Source organism: Mytilus galloprovincialis, chromosome 10, assembly GCF_965363235.1.
Source record: "Mytilus galloprovincialis chromosome 10, xbMytGall1.hap1.1, whole genome shotgun sequence".
NCBI classification, from domain to species: Eukaryota; Metazoa; Mollusca; class Bivalvia; order Mytilida; family Mytilidae; genus Mytilus; species Mytilus galloprovincialis.
In genome coordinates, this window is record NC_134847.1 from 79,028,104 (window position 1) to 79,045,941 (window position 17,838).

Genomic DNA, 17,838 nt, shown 5'->3' on the forward strand with positions numbered 1-17,838 from the left:
TTGTTATGCTCATTTAACAAAGTACGCTGTTATGCCCTTTGGAGGTCGTCATCTAAAGCGTACATTTTTGGCTAATCTCGTTGCCCTTTTAGTTTTATGTGTTATTTTTCATCATTATTCTGCGGTCCTATTTAGTCTATTTTAGATTGGAGTCGTAAGCGCTTCTTCTGATAGTTATTACAAGTATTACACGCACAGGTCTCGTCATCATAGACATTATATGATAATTAAACCATTGTTGTTACGTCATCTATTCAAGAAACAGTTGATTATTTTTCAAGAATCCACTGAAGATTTGACTAATTTGTAATATAATACTACTCACTGGTTCATTGAATGAGAGATGAGTGAGTAGATTACATTACAAGTGAAGACATGACTGATGTTTACCAATAAACAAAAATTGTTGACAATACAGAACACTGAAGAATTATACGCAAGCGTATTAGCGCCACAGTTAAAACGTTTTTCTGATACTTGCGTTATAACGTAAACCTTTGTGGCGTTAACACGCTTCCGTAGAATAGTTAACAAAACCATCAATAATTCATTTGGTTGGAAAGTCAATTAAATAAAATGCTTGCTTTCTGCTCTTTTATCGGGTTGTTGTCTCTTTTGCACATTTCATTTTTATTTCTAATGCATTGAGTAAAAAAAGTCATTGGTAACATTTTAACGGTTAACGGCTACATCTAATAAAGTATAAGCACTCTCATACATTCTTCTTTATAAGACACTTTATGAAAATGATCAGATATTTATACATGTACATCAATTTATTTCACAAGAATGATAGTTGGTCCAAAACTGAGTGTATTTAACAGCATCGAGTAAAAATCCTTCACACGTTACTTTGAATTACCAAAATTAACTTGAAGCGTGATGTTGATATTATTGCCATCCACTTGAAAGGTAGACGGTGCACTGTTAATTTGTAGTTCTGAACGGGGTTTCTTTTGTTCTGATGGCTTACTGTTGATTGTCTGGTTGGCCTTTCGTTTCATTTCGGTATTTGTTCTTTTATATTCGCGAACTGCATTACTTTTGTGGCCTGTTATCTCAGATATTAGCTGCTCGTCCTGACCATCTTCATATAACCTAGTAGCAGCCGTGGCACGAAGCGAGAGGTTGGATCTGAATCCCTTCAGTCCGGCTTCTTTGCATAACCTTGCAATCGTTGCTGTCAGCATATTTATACCCACGGGCATAGCAGCAAACCAAACTTGACCAGGCGGTTTTGATAAGGGTTTCAAGTAAAAGGCATGTTTTGGTTTTTTTTCTGGGCTGAAAAATACAAAACACTTAATAATATGTTTGGAATAAATTCTAAGAACTTACTAAGCCTCCCCCTTTCTCGTTTTTTTTTTTTATTTACTTGTATATGCCTATCCCGTCAGTGGTTGTTGTTGATTGATGTCTGTTTTATTCTTTTCTAAAATTGTTTTGTAATAAATAAGGACTTTAGTTTACTTAATTGAATTTTATCATAAATTTTCATGCCTGTTCATTTTATGGCCAACTATAAACAGGAAAGGAATTCTTGTTCTGAATGATAAACAATTTTTTAATCACGTACATCAACTTTATTTGATCTTCGACGGATAATTGTGTCATTGGCAATTATCTGCGTTATACCACATTTCCTTATTCATATTGTTTAGGTAATATTTTAAGGTAAATTTTCGACATTAAAAAAAGGTATACTGGCAAATAAACCCTTGTCGCTATAGAAAACTTACCAATGAGATATGTAGTCTCTATAAAATTTAACAATACATCTCTCGGGATTTTTTTTGTTCTCATACGCAAAAACTACTTTTTGTTTGCACTTTCTAGATTTTAACCCGCCTTGGTTAGACTTATGGTTTGTTTGCTCTATGGTCGGGTGGTTGTCGCTTTGACATATACACCATTTCCTTTCTCAATTTTATTAGAAACATCCTCTCTGTAAACCAGGTAGGAATCACCATTGGTGTCTGTGTGTTCTGATATTTGACTATTTTCAATTCGTAGATCTCGATGCTCCTTTCCAGCACGAAGTGCGAAATTTAGGCCAAATAAATAAATAGTAGTATCAAGAAGTTTCTGCGGTGTACTATTTCCTAAAATTCCCATAGTATATTTTCTTCATCATAAGAAATTTCCTGTGCTTTTTTCTTATGTGTTCCTAACCCAGCTTTTGCTCGTTCTTTCATCGTGTGATCAAGTGTGTTCTTAATTTGGATAAAACAATCTTCGTTTAAAAACTTGACATATTTCCCCTTTCCTTCTAAATACAACTGTAGGTTTATCAAAATTTCATAAAGGGTTTGACCGGGATATTCCTCTCCATTTTCTTTTTTTATCTCACATATGAACCTAGAGAGAGCAAAACACAATTGGTCCTTTGTCATGACTTCTAGCAATGTCTAGCTCTGACGAAATAATACTTATGTTAAGACGGAGATCAGCAACGGCTATTGCATTTCTTTGGGTTTTCCAGGTGTTGAACAGGTTATATGCCCATTTAATTTTCTTTTTAGTACTGTCAGCTAAACTGGAAAAAAAATGAATTTTTGATGTGAAATTTTTATCTTATGAGGTATTTTTATCATTGTACAGTTCATGTCATACAATTGATATTCGGATTTCAATTTGAAGGGGTGGTGCATTTCTTTTTTGTATGGTATAATATACTAGCTGACAAAAGAAACAAGACACAAGACACAAATTTAAACCCAAATTTATAATAAGATAATAAAGCTAGAAAATACTGTTCAATTATAAAATGACAAGAAATCATTTACGAAGCAAATAAATATGATAAAAATAATCTTGCCAAATTAGAAAGTTAGATCTATTGCCTTATTGAACACAAGGGTCAATTTTTTTTTGCGGAAAATAAAGACAAAAAAGTCGGCATCTTTATTTCGAAGATGAGTATTAAGTATTCAAAATCTGCAAAGGTATTCAAAATATTTAGCAGAGCATGTTAAAAAAATTAATTTCTGATATTGATTTTGGAATTTTTAGGTAAGAAATATGATTTTTGAAATAACATATTAGTAAATAAAATCTTGTATTTCAATAGTCTTAAATCGATTCTTTTGATAACTAAGATAAGACCAATTGGTCAAGTTTTTACCTAGGAACAGTGTATCATATTTCATTTTATATGGTAAAAAACGTGAATGCCTTGTATCGTTTCTTTTGTTGACTAGTATACTAGGTGAATTTAAAGTGACAATTATTATTCGAACACACCTACGATGTTCCAAAATTGTAAACAAGTGTATATTGTGATTACTATAGCGTGGACTACATTGGTGAGTAACGATTAAACAATTAGCCGTTTAAACTTGATAATCATCTACTTTATTTCATAAGTTTATTCCAACGTTCTTTTGAATATAAATATGACAAAATTTAGCAGTTAAAAGATCATTTTACTTGTTATTGTGTATATATGTGTTAGACTCAGATCGACGTCCGGCCTCTAATCGATGTCCATTCCTCAAATCGATGTCCGTTCCTCAAATTGACGTCCAAATCTGACGTCACATTCTTAAATCGACGTCCAATATTTTGATTCTCTAATCGACGTCCAATGTGACTGCATGTAAGTGTATGAAATGAGTAAGCAACCCAACGACAAAGAGAACCAAACGACATCTAGGAGCTTTATTCAGTTTTCATAAATAGACAAAATAAAGAAGCACAGCCAATTGTTTTGAGAGTATTATAATTCGGACTTTTTCAACAAAATTTCTGAGTTTTACACACGTGAACGCAAGAAATTGGCATAATGTTTTTATCTTGTGCGATTAAACCACTGTTCTAGGTTAAGTGCTCACGCACATGTTAAACCCCGACATAGTATGTATGGGCCTGCAGTGCATTGGTTTTCGATGGTTTATGTCTGTCATATATTTTTTTCGGAATTGTTTTTTTATTATAAATAAGACCGTTAAGTTTCTTATTTGAATTGTTTACATTTTTTATGTTGTGGCCTTTTATAGCCTTTGCGTTATGGGTTTTTATCATTGTTGAAAGCCGTATGGTTTATCATTAGGTCTTTCCACTTTTCTGTGGAAAGACCTATTGTTTTTCTTCTGATTATTTTTTTTTTTTTTTTTTTTTTCTTCCGCCTAATTTTGTTCTTGCGATAAACATTTGTTTCGCAATATGTCGCTTAGATATTTGGTATATGATATCGAACAGTTTATGCGCTTTTGAAATTTACCCTGCGTAAACGAATACTTTTCTTTGTAGGAGTTATCTCCCCAAACACTGTTTTCCTTGTTAGCGCATCTCCTTCGCAACCGTAAAAGATTATGACAAATTTATTTTACAAAATTGCTCGTTATATCCTTCGCATGATTTGTCCTATTTTGACCGAAGCGATATGACCGCTCCATATGAGAGTTATTTCCCCTTATGCATCTGATATAAGTGATATGAATTTCTATCTTATAAATCATAAGTGATAGAGACCTAGGATTTTTTGATTTGAGGTCCTTGGTCCCAAAAAATGAAAATTAGGTCAAGGTCAAAGGTCAAGGTCATATTCTAATATTTGAATTTGGCTTATTTTCACTTATATCCAAAGACTGTATAAGATATCAACAAATTATTTTTACTAAATTGTTAGTTGCGACATGTCGTAAGATGTAAATTTTGATTGCAAGCGTACGTTGAATGTAAAAGGGAGTTTTCTCCCCTCTTGTATTTAAAAATACGCGTTTGGTGATATAACTCATTAACTAAATATAATAAAGACCTATGGTCTTTTGATTTGAGGTCCTTGGTTTATGACCTTGAAATTGATCTCAAGGTCATAGCTTAATTTGACGTTCTAGATTTTGACCTTTGCTTTTATTCTATATGTATACATGATAAAGATATACAACTTTTAGAAAAAGGTATCAAACCATTTAACCTTGTAAAAAACAACCGGAAGTGACCTTTTGTAAACCGGAAATAGCTAATTTTTTGTACTTTATTAATATAAAAGTATATAGAACCAGATATTTTTGGAATCAGTGTCAAGTAAATATTCAAATATAATCGGAAGTAACATTTTTCAAACCGGAAGTAACAAATTATCTCCCTTATTTAAAAAAAAATGTATGGAAACAATATATTTTTGGAATCAGCTTACCAGGAGCTATCATTTGACGATTGAAATGACATTTTAAACTTAGTTTCACAACTTTTCATATCAAAATACATTGTTTTGATGGAAAGACCTTCAATTGTTCTCTGAACAATTGGTTTTTAATTCAATTTAATTTTGCTCACATCCATTTTATTTGAACTCTGGTGTATAGTTGTCCCTCTGGAAATCATACCAATCTCTTAAATTTGAAAATTGATATCACAACCTGTTTACATACTTAGTGTAGTATGTAACAAATTAAAACACACACACACACACACACACATTTCTTTTTAAGGGCATACGATACAGTTTTGATCTCATATTGAAATTTTGATGAAAATTTGCATGTAGGCTATTTTTTACCTGATTAAACAAAATATGTTATAAAAAATAACCTTCATGTGCTACTTTTTAAGTAAATTGAGGTTCAAATTTCGGATATTTCCTCAAAATACGGATTTGTGGACATATTTTTCCTTTCGATAGAAAAACATAACTTTTTTGTTTTAAAAGATAAACACGAGCTGTTCAGTTCAGTTTTGTATTCTGTGTCCAAAACGGAAGTTGATTAGAAAGGCTCAAAATCGGACGTCGATTAGAGAATGCCAAGAAATGGACGTCGATTAGATATGCATAAAATTGGTCGTCGATTTGGAATGTTATTTTATTATGACGTCTCATTTGGACGTCGATTTGAGGAACGGCCGTCGATTTGAGGAACGGCCGTCGATTTGAGGAACGGCCGTCGATTTGAGGAACGGACGTCGATTAGAGACCGGACGTCGATCTGAGTCTTACATATGTAACCCGAAATTAAATTAGATACTTTTCTTTACTTTACTTGCTTTGATATACATACCAGGGCTAATATGCATAAAACTACTTAAGTTGAGATTTATCCCGAACGAAAGGATTTTTTTTTGCATGTCAAATGATAACTTATTAGTAAAATTAGATATGTTAACTTGAGTGATTTTCTACATATCAGCCCAAAATTAAAGACCTTGATTTGAATGTTTACTAATGATGCCTATAAATGAACGACCATTTAACTTTTTAAGGGTGGTGGGAGTGCGGTGGAGCGGTTGTCGTTTGTTTATGTGTTACATATTTGTTTTTCATTCATTTTTTTTTTATATAAATAAGGCCGTTAGTTTTCTCGTTTGAATTGTTTTACATTGTCTTATCGGGGCATTTTATAGCTGACTATGCGGTATGGGCTTTGCTCATTGTTGAAGGCCGTATGGTGACCTATAGTTGTTAATGTCTGTCATTTTGGGCTTTTGTGGATAGTTGTCTCATTGGCAATCATACCACATCTTCTATTTTATATGGAGAGGGTCGGATTTCACGTCGGATTTTTAATTTTTTTACGGTAAAGACGCATTTTTGCGCCTGTCCCAAGTCAGGAGCCTCTGGCCTTTGTTAGTTTTGTATTATTTTTAATTTTAGTTTCTTGTGTACAATTTGGAAATTAGTATGGCGTTCATTATCACTGAACTAGCATATATTTGTTTAGGGGCCAGCTGAAGGACGCCTCCGGGTGCGGGAATTTCTCGCTACATTGAAGACCTGTTGGTGACCTTCTGCTGTTGTTTTTTTCTATGGTCGGGTTGTTGTCTCTTTGACATATTCCCCATTTCCATTCTCAATTTTATTCTTATTGTTTCACTTAATTTGATTCCATTCACGTCTTTACATTTCTGAAAAATAGTTGTCTCATTGGCAACCATACCACATTTCCTTATTTTTCATACGGAAAGGTGGTAGAATAACAAGTTGAATAAGGTAAATCGTTTTTCGTGTTAAATACAATCAAATATACATTTACTTTTTGGCTCAGGGCTAAGTTTATGTTACCAATACATCAATTTTTGTTAGAAGTAACAAAAGTAGTGGATTCGGAAACGATAGTTGAACAATCCAAAAATAATATTCCGTTTATGTTTTAGTTATTTGTGGTACTCTTTTTTAAGTTTTACCAATTATGGCTTTTCATATTTCTGTGTAGTTGTTTTTATAAGTTAAAAGAAGAAAAAACGATAGTATGCGGTATGGGCTTTGCTCATTGTAGAAGGCCGTACGGTGACATATATAGTTGTTAATTTGTGTGTCATTTTGGTCTCTTGTGGAGAGTTGTGTCATTTGCATTCATACCACACCTTCCTTTTTAATAGAAACGCTGAAAATTCAGTTTTAAACGGGTTTTTTTTTAGCGAATCTTTCATAACAGTCATGCAACTCGGAACTTATTCAGTGAGCTTTTTATATAACTTTTTTTCATCCATTTGCCTTCAGTTGGAGATCTTTATAGACATAAGTATCTTGATAATTTGCACCAAAATGACGCAAACATATTTATATCACTTATTCTGGACTCGTTTCTCAAAATTTCAATCCTCATTAGGTTAAGTACGGAAAGGGGTCTTTCAAGTGTAATCTTGTAATATTCTTAATGAATACAAAAGAAATGGAGGGTGGGGGGGTTAATTTGAAAATAATATATGTTACAAAAAGGAATATAAATTACTGACCTCCTAACAGAAAGTTCCTCTATTTTGTTGTCGGAAACAATCTTGCTCAACCTTGATGGTCCTGGCTTATTACGTAAGTCAGAGTCTACACGATCTACTAAAGTGCACATTAACTCTTCATCTGACGCAGACGATATATCCTCATAAATCGGCTTTTTTGAAAGAGTAGCTTCATTTTCAGAAGCTGATGATATATCCTCATACATTAGTAAAACATTGCCACTTAAATCCTCATCACTTTTAGTAGAATTATCACAGAACTTTGACTGAGTTATAAATATATTTTCATCGTCCGATTCCATTGTTACACAATTTTTGATGAGCTCTTTTTACTCAAACTCATACATTTATACATTTTCCTTTAAGGGGTTAGTTCAAAACTTTTTAAATTGCAATTATCATTACAAAACGATTGCTATATTATTACATAGTGATTAACAAATAACCGTTTTCAAATATGTTTTTGATTTATGATGATTATTTGTAACTTCAATTTTGTTCTTGCAATTCGTGTATTTATTTGATTCAAACAATAAAATAAATTTGGGAACAGTATTTTTTTATTTCACCTTTGAAATAATCCATCCATTGAAGAACACAAATCACTTCGAATAGTGAATATTCAATCACTTTATTTGAAAAAATGATTGAGATTTTGTAATTCGTAAGGGATACGTTTTATTAGGTTCCGAGTTAAAAAAAAAATCAAAATCAATGGTTTAAGTAAGAGAATTGACGTCGCTCGTTGATTATCGTTTCCGAATCCACTACTTCTTATCAATTCTCTACTACGTCGGTTTTTAGAATAAATCAAATTCTGATGCTAGAATAATGTTATAAGTAGTTATTTCTATCAATCATTTGAAGCCCTTCTGCTATTACCTATGACATAAATAAACACTTATATATATTGTGATGTCAGTTAGTCAACTGCATTAACATTAATTCTGTTTCAGATGGATTAACACATAACTAATTATATTTTTTATAACAAATTGTTATATTTGTACATGTACATTATAAGCACTCGCGGTCCCACATTCTGTCGATACTGGTTACGTATGTGTTGGCCAGGTGATCAGAATGTTTCGTGTCCTTACAATAAATCCATTGGATATGTATTTATTGATACTTTAGAAAATACCATTTACATAGCAAATGTCATTGTCTTTGATCTAGCTGTCAGTAATTGCAAGTTGTCCTATATTTGGTAATTTGTGTCGATTGTTTTTTGTCTCAATTAGTTTATTGGCGTCATGTACTGATGTATTGATTTAAGCCATTGTCAACTGATTTTTTCAATATGTTCTGCTGTCCAAGGTGCAAGGAGGTTAGCGCTCAGAAACATGTTTGACAAGAACACAATATGTGTGTGTCTGTCGATACCCCAAAAGGCAACAGTAGTATACCGCCTAATAAAATCATAAAGCAATTGAAAGAAAACAAATACGGGTTACAAACAAAAATCGAATGAAACAAATCAGTTAAAAGAGGACATCACAAAACAACAGAACCACTGAAATGCAACAAAACAAACGACAAGTTGTTAACGAACTCTCAAAGATTTATAGTTGCATTCATCTTCGTCGTTTGAACTGGTGAGACTAGTGGTATTTTTTTTACTTAATAATATATTGTTGGATCACAGATTTTCGTTTGAAAAATACTTGTTCGTTAACAGTAATTTTTTTGCCGAGACTGCATAATATAGTGTAGAAAATGTGTCTTCGTGATTTATCTGTACCCATGAAATCCACGACAATTTGACAATAAATTGATAGGAACTGGTGCAAAAATCGTTATCATCATTTATAATTAATTATTTTACTTCAAAGGTTTATATATAGTGTACTACAGTTCGGATTTTATTTTGAATGCGTGAAAGTACTTAAAATTAAAAATAAATCAAATCTAATTACGTTACGCGGATCATGGTATCAAAAAAAGAAAGACAATTAAGTTACATGAAACCGTTTGTTTCCTTATACAGGAAGATATACATCTGAGATTTAGGAAAAAGTTAAATCACAAAGCTTGACGAAGTTGCTTTTTTAAGCTCCGATTACAATCGAGTTAAACGATATCTGTACAAAAACATGACGTCATATGATTGTGATGGATAAAAACCAAAAGGAAACACTAAAACCAATATGATGTTTTATGTAACTTAAACTTTTCCCTAATCTGAAACAATAGTGTAACAGAAAAACTATAACATATCAATCTTATTGGCTTAACTGAATCAAAAGACATATAAAAAACAACCGTTGTATTCTTCCTTGTGTATATTATGTTTACCCCCACTTACATTTCATTGATGTACTTTTAAACGGGTTTCTCTATTTCAAACTTCCGCATTCATACTCTAATTACATTTGAATGATATCGTATGACACAATTGTAATCTGAGCATTTAAGCCATTCAAAATAGGAATGTTTAACTTCAATATATTTGATTTAAAGAACGATAATGACGATTTATAAATTCTATTCTACCTAGGTGATGATCACACAAAGTCTAACTTCAGCAAGATCGCTGAAGGTCAAAATTTAAAAGACCAGGAGTGCTTATGAAACGAGAGGCATGTAGTCGGTCAGGTGTTAATGTATATATATTGAAGTAAACATCAATTTTGCATGTTTTCTCTTGATAAAAACAATTCAGTCTTCATGATTTCAAACAAACAATTAAATACAAAAATACCAATTTCGATGGAAAATCCCTTATCACTCTGTAATTTTGTTAGATGTATTTCTTTTTGTGTCAATCTGATGAGTTAAGACTTTTTCAATTGATTTTGATAATGCGTTCTTATGTTGTACTGTTACACCACTGTCACAGGTTAGGGAAAGTTTACATTTTTAACCCCGCCACATTCTGTATGTATGTGCCTGTACCAAATCAGAGCCTGTAATTTAGTGATTTTCGTTTGTTGATGTGTTAAGTCAGGAGCCTGTAATTCAGTGATTGTCGTTTGTTTATGTGTTACATATTTGTTTTTCGTTCATTTTGTTACAATAATAAGGCTGTTAGTTTTCTCGTTTGAATTGTTTTACATTGTCTTATCGGGTCCTATTATAGCTGACTATGCGGTATGGGCTTTGCTCATTGTTGAAGGCCGTACGGTGACCTATAGTTGTTAATGGCTGTGTCATTTTGGTCTTTTGTAGATAGTTGTCTCATTGGCAATCATACCACATCTTCTTTTTTATAAATATTTGTTTTTCGTTCACTTTATGTACATACATTAATTTAGGTTGTTAGTGTTCTCGTTTGAATCTGTTTTGCATTTGTCATTTCGTGGCCTTTTAATTATAGTTGTCACGTCATTAAAATTACGCTATCAAATGACATTTGATTATTAGTATATTATAATCATTAAAAGATAATTAAAAAAGGAAAACCAGTTTAACCCAGTTAATTTTACTAGTAAACATATTTCATGCATATGGTCATAGCCGATTATCTATCCAAAATGAAAATGAAACTGCAAAGGATCATGAACAACCAAGACGTGCAAATGCAGCAAAGCTATTGTACCGTGTGGACGTAATTGTCACCAATATTTAAATTAGCAGATCCACATATGTACGTGTAATAGGAGAGGGTCGTTGTCGGCACCTTCTGATAAGTGTAGTGGATAGTATTGTAGCATATCGTATTTTCAGGATTCTAATATCAGATTTTGGTTGAACAGAAACATAAATAAAATAAACTCAAAAATTTATTTACAAATATACAATAAGGGCAACAGATATATAACGCTGTTCAAAAGTCATAAAATCGATTGAGGGAAAACAATTTCGGGTTACATACTAAAACATTCTATTAAAACAATTTTAAATAAAACATTGTCAAATCAAATTAAAAAATTAATATTTCCTATCAATTGAGTTCAAATAGGTTAGTAATACAAACACTTAGTGTAAAAGAAAAAACTTTCTGTGGCATCAATATCTAACGTTAATAAGTCAATAACAATCAAAACCAAGGAGTAAACAAAGTCTCAAAAAATCAAAGGACATTTACATCAGCAGTTATAAATAATGAATAAGAAACAACACGAACTCTACTAAGAACCGGGAGTGAAATCAGGTGCTCCGGAAGGGTAAGCATTTCCTGCACTGTATACGACACCCGTCGTGTTATTTCTTTGTTCTGTTCTGTAATGATGGAAGGTTATTATGACTGAGGGAGAATATCAGATATGATTTCTGACACACTTTTGTCATAATGGCTAATCAGCTCATGATGGCGACCGTAAAATTTATTGAGTGATGACCTTAATTTGATTGATTCATAGCCCTGTCTTATCAACTTTTGAGAAAGCAGTATTCCTCGTTCAAAAAATCAACGTATCTAGCTCTAGAGTAACGTAACAATTGAGACACATATACTCCATATGCTGGTGCCGCTGGGATGTTGCTAAACAGAAATGGAAAGTTGACTAAAGGAAAATTAAAATCATCGCGTTTGTCATAAATTTTGTTATTCAAACTACCATCAGTAGTCATTTCGACAAAAAGGTCTAAAAATGAAGCAGATTTATCTTTAAATAATATAATGATACATGTTTATTTTACCATCACTGTTGTATTGCATAATTGAAACGTTTCGCATTTAGATTTGAAAAATACCTATATGGTCCAAATACTAAAATGGTCTGGAACATTTAAACTAATGTGACAAACTTACGACGTGACTGCGAACACTTTCAATACTAATACATTCAAATGCAAAACTCTATATAGTATTATAAAATCCTACCCGTAGACACCGTGAAAACGTTTATAATGCATCACGGACCTAACATTAAACAGTAAGTACAGCTGTAGGTAGCACTAGTTCCCATCTACACACAGATATTTTAGTCTTACCTACAATGCTTTATTTTGTTGGCAATATATTTTTACATGTGTATATATATATATATATTAGTTGAATAGTCAAAACATGATCTTAACTGTATTACTCTTGATAAAATCCTCAGACACACAAAACAAAAATGACTTGTATGTGTTGAGATGTAGGAAACTGTCATAATATTTAATCCTTCTATATAGGATGCATAGCAAACAATTTTATTCAACATTAAATTCCCAAAATTATGAACATGTTTTCCTTAGTTTCTAACTTCTTAAAATCAGCAATGAAATAAAAATGAATTTCTTGGTAAAATTCTATAAGCAATATTAAACTGAAAATTTTGTAATACCGAAATTCGGGCTCTAATTAAAAGTACAAAGAAAATAGTATTATAATCTGCACATTCAAATACAATTTTCATTGATAACAGGAAGATAAAACACAAACTAATAGTGACATACTAGTAATGGAAATTACAATAACAAAGTCAGTTTTATATTTCAAAGGGTACTTTTGTTCTATTATCTTCTTTTTGTTAAATGTAAACAAATGTGCTAAACATCCCTTATATCATTTAGGAATATCAAACGCGGATATTATTCTGCCCTTAACAATACAACTTATAATTTCTTTATGTTCAATTTATTGTATTAATATAGTATCTGATACTATTATAGGCTTATGCTAAACAAAAAAACAAAAACGATTGATACTGAAACTAGTTGTGTTTATTTCCTAAATATAGTTACATAGCTATATTTTGTATAATGTCAATTTTACAATGGAATACTTTCTCCTCCATCAGGGGTCGATTAGGGGATGAAAATAAGTTTGATATTTGTGTTACGATTTAAAAAGACATCAAGTCATTAATTAAAGTTGCAGTATAAAATCAATATTAGGTCAATGTCAGAAAAATATAAACTTTGTTGTACTCGGCGCAAAACAGGGGAAGACCTCGGTAGAACATCGCCGTACCCAGTTTCTCAGCCTCAAACTAAACTGTCCTGTTATTGACCTAATAATTTTAATGTATAGCACAATCAATAAGAATAAAACAATTCATTTGATAGACGATTTAGAGCATACAAGCATACGATTAGACAACATGTATACCGTTTAATAAACTTAAAAGTAGTATTTTGAGTACGAATATGTATATAAAAGTTTAAACCTGCGTTTGTCCACTTTCATGCTTTTGTTTGTGTTATTTTTCTTGTAACATCTATATAAACATGATTGCTACTCATCAAAGAATTGTTTCGAAATTCGAACACTAGTATTATTCTGAAATTATGGCAAACCCGCTATATAACTGAATTTCTAGAATATGTTAAAGTTTCTTCCTTTTTTGTGAGAGACAGTTTCATCTTTTCATAAAATATTTCTTTCGTATTGTATGGCAGGTTTCCATCGTTTGGCCATTGAATACATGTAATTTTAAACCACATACTCTTTAATATATCTGGCATATCAGTTACCTTTATCTCATCCTTTACAACAACAATCACCATGTCTTCTCTTCCCTTCTGAAAAGCATGCATGCGGGTCATTTCCATTTCATACGAACCCCAAGTACTCTTTAAGAAATCATGAGTTATAATAAATATCACCTTTCTACTGGAATCGATGGCATTCATAACATTTTCTGCAATACCGTTACCAACAATAAGGTCCTTAGCGTCTAGGCATAATTCGAATCCCATACTAGTTACACTATCATGGAACTGTTTGACCCATTCCAAATCAGTATGACTATGTGATATAAAAGCATCATACGTATATTCATGCTTCAATTCTTTGTAATTTCTCATTTTCATTTTAATCCGTAATAAAAAGTACTCAACAGCATATTTATATCGAAAGAATACGACGGTTAATATCATGGCAAGTATGATAATGGACGTTATAGACACGGCAAACGGCAACCAGAATTTGGTTTTGCATGAAATCTCAAATGTCTTTAGATTGGAAATAACTTCAGACATAAATATACGTGAAGCCTTTTCAGTTACACAGGTTAAATCTGAAATATCCGGTACTCGCTTTGATTGACCAAGCCACTTTAAAAACTGTAATGTTTTACAGGAGCATTGAAAGGGATTTCCCCTCAAGAATATGTCAACTTCACCAAGCCTTTTTATTCGTTCAATTTGTTCGGTATTGAAGTATGTTAAACTATTAAAGGTCAAATCAATTATTTTTAATGTTTTGATACTTGCATGAAATTTTGGAAATATTTTGAGGTTGTTATACGACATGTTAACTGATGTTAACTGCTCAAACGGGCGCAGAAATAATCCATTTGGTATACTATTCATTTTATTAGACGAAAGATTAATATCATGCAATCTCAGATTCTTACTCAAGAAAGACCCAGCTCCAGCAATGTTTACAAATCCTTTTCCTAGACGTGACCCACTTGCTTTCAATGTCTGCAAATTTGGGAAACCATATAACAAGTCTACTGACAACTTTTCACATGTCCATCCAGACATATCAAAATACTCTACATTTATAACTCCAACGAAACTACCTTCGCATGACCAGATTACAGAATTCTTACAGCTCAACACACGAAGATTATGACCGTTTATAATATTAATGTTGGCCATATCCCAAGCTAAGTTATCTCCTACATACAACTCTTCAAGAGTTTGTGGTAACACGAAACTAATTAATCTTGATTGTTGAGAGCGTTTACTTCTCGAATGATGCCAATTGCTTGTAATTTTCAAAACTTTTAAATTTCTAAAGTTCGGCAAAATGAAAACATAAGAAACTCCTCGATCCAACAAAACATTCTTAGAAATCTCTAGGTACTCAATACAAGTGCTTCGCACAGAAAAAATTTGCAACGCATATAAGGATATGTCTTTGATATATAATTCATGCAATGTCAGTCGTTTCAGGCAAATTGACCATAAATACTGCAGTTTTTCCAGGTTTAAAATAAACCCATTATCAAATCTACTGTGTGCAATTTCAATATTTGTCATGTTCCTACGTTTCAATACCTCAAAAGATCTCAATACTTGATCAATTGGATTTTTAGGTAAACCGTCACCTAAATATAATGATATTGAATCTAATTTAGGAAAGTTTTCAAAAAAATCATCTGATATGGACGGCACCCTCTCTAAATGCAAAGACATGATTGACATCATTTTAATATGTGCAAACATCTCCTTGTTGAATTGCACTTTTGACGATCTAGGGAAAATCGCCAAACGGTTCAATTTACTTAATGTAGACCATTGGCTGGGAAACTTGTAATCTTCATATATGTCATAGGAAAGGGTCGTCAGTGATAGAATCTTTGACATTTCCAATATTTGGTCATCATGATGATTTTGTAGTTTATTGTATTCAATCGAAAGATGCTGCAAACACTTAAGTTTATCGAACATACCAATGGGAAAAGCCTGCAAGAAATTGTGTTCCAGATGTAGGCTTTGTAGGCGATGCAACCCATAGAAAGTATTAGTATCGATTGATTGTATTACATTATATCCCAAATAAAGATCGGTGATGTTTTTGAAATACTGAAATGTAAACCCTCTGATAATTTTAAGGCTGTTACTACTTAAATCCATACTAGTTGCATGTGTTGGTAAGTGTCTAGGTATCATAGTCAGGCCCAAATGTCTGCAATCAACATTTGTATTTTGCGAGATGCATTTCGTCTTATTGCTATTACTTTGAACTGAAAGAGTAAAGAAATATTAGTCTTAACATACATTTTATATATATTTGATGATTAATAAGATATGTTAGATAACTGTTTATTGTTGAACATTGAGGGTCATGGGTCCAAAGATGAGATATTTGTAGATGTAATCATCTTAAAAGTATATATCTGTTAATTGATTTACCTGTAGCTTTTCTAACATATAATATTGGGTGTTGAGATCATTCTAATTTTTCTTACACGACTTTTTATTTGTTGGCTTGTTCATTCGAACAGAAAAATTCTATGGAGAATGTATTTTTTTGTCACAAAGAGCAGATTGTTTTCGTATAGAGGACGTGTATTTCAATCAAGTTGGAATAATCATGGGAACATACTGTACTCCTCATCTTGCCAACTTGGTCTATCATAAATATATATATAAATCGATTTCATACACTCTTTATCATTTTTATGTCTTGTGATTGATGTCACATTGTCAATCATACCACATCTCCTTATTCATACTGGAGTTTCTACGAGATAATGAAAACAGCTAGCATGATTTAGTATCTTTATGTTCTGCTATAACGATGGTGACATATCTCTATTTTTTTCAGAGTTTGTTAGCTGTTGGACACATATTTATCCAATCAAGTTTAAAGATTTAGGTTTCAAAAACTTGAACACCTTGTAAAATGAGTACTGATCAAAGTATTTTTTTTGTTTTTCTTAATTAAGTAAGATGTTTATGTTCAAAAGCAAAATGTTTTAATATTAGAAAACATACAACTGACCTTATAAAATTGAGAATGGAAATGGGGAATGTGCCAAAGAGACAACAACCTGACCATAGAAAAAAAACAGCAGAAGGTCACCAACAGGTCTTCAATGTAGCGAGAAATTCCCGCATCCGGAGGCGTCCTTCAACTGGCCTCTAAACAAATATATACTAGTTCAGTGATAATGAACGCCATACTAATTTCCAAATTGTACACAAGAAACTAAAATTAAAATAATACAAGACTAACAAAGGCCAGAGGCTCCTGACTTAGGACAGGCGCAAAAATGCGGAGGGGTTAAACATGTTTGTGAGATCTCAACCCTCCCCCTATACCTCTAGGTATCTCTATAAAGTTTATCTCTATAACTTGTTAGCTGTTGCACATATCTTTTTAGACAAAGCTGTCCTTCTAAGTACCACTTGGAAGGCATAAGTTTTGATTTGAAAAGTATTCTTTTACATGGTTGTCAATTTAAATGTATTATCAAAGCATATATAACTGACCTTCTATTAAGGAGATTAAAATCCAAAAGAGTCCAACTTTTATGATGTTCATGATTATTGTTTGGTTTTTTTTTAGCGAGCTCAATTTTAATGAGAAAATCACTTATTTCAGTGTATGCAGTCACAGCATATTATATAAACTCTAGCTTCCTGGTTTTCTATTGCGATTCAAATTTAAAGTTTGAAGTTTAACAATGGTTGACCTAACATATTTTATACTATACAAATAAGCTTAACCTCTCTCTAACGATCTTAACATGGAAAATTTAGTAATAGATATGCGTGGGGACCTTTACATAATCCTTTTTAGATCATTCTAGTATACAATAAAGACTGTAC

The 17,838-nt window shown here is 32.1% G+C and overlaps 1 protein-coding gene across 1 annotated transcript; it reads right to left on the reverse strand.

Annotated features, from left to right (window-relative positions):
• Window positions 1-11,525: 11,525 nt before the first annotated feature.
• On the reverse strand, window positions 11,526-17,625 carry LOC143048486 (toll-like receptor 2 type-2). The gene is made up of 2 exons (XM_076222171.1): window positions 17,500-17,625; window positions 11,526-16,247 (listed from the first exon to the last, which is right to left on the reverse strand). Exons 1-2 carry the CDS (start codon window positions 17,549-17,551, stop codon window positions 13,849-13,851), a joined length of 2,451 nt encoding a protein of 816 aa, XP_076078286.1. The 5' UTR covers window positions 17,552-17,625; the 3' UTR covers window positions 11,526-13,848.
• Between the last annotated feature and the right edge of the window lie 213 nt (window positions 17,626-17,838).

Coding starts and splice junctions, on each gene's coding strand:
- LOC143048486 (XM_076222171.1), bottom strand. CDS start 17,551: ATGAACATCATAAAAGTTGGACTCTTTTGGATTTTAATCTCCTTAATA. Junction 16,248..17,499: donor TTTAATCTCCTTAATAGAAG/GTCAGTTATATA, acceptor TTACTCTTTCAG/TTCAAAGTAATAGCAATAAG.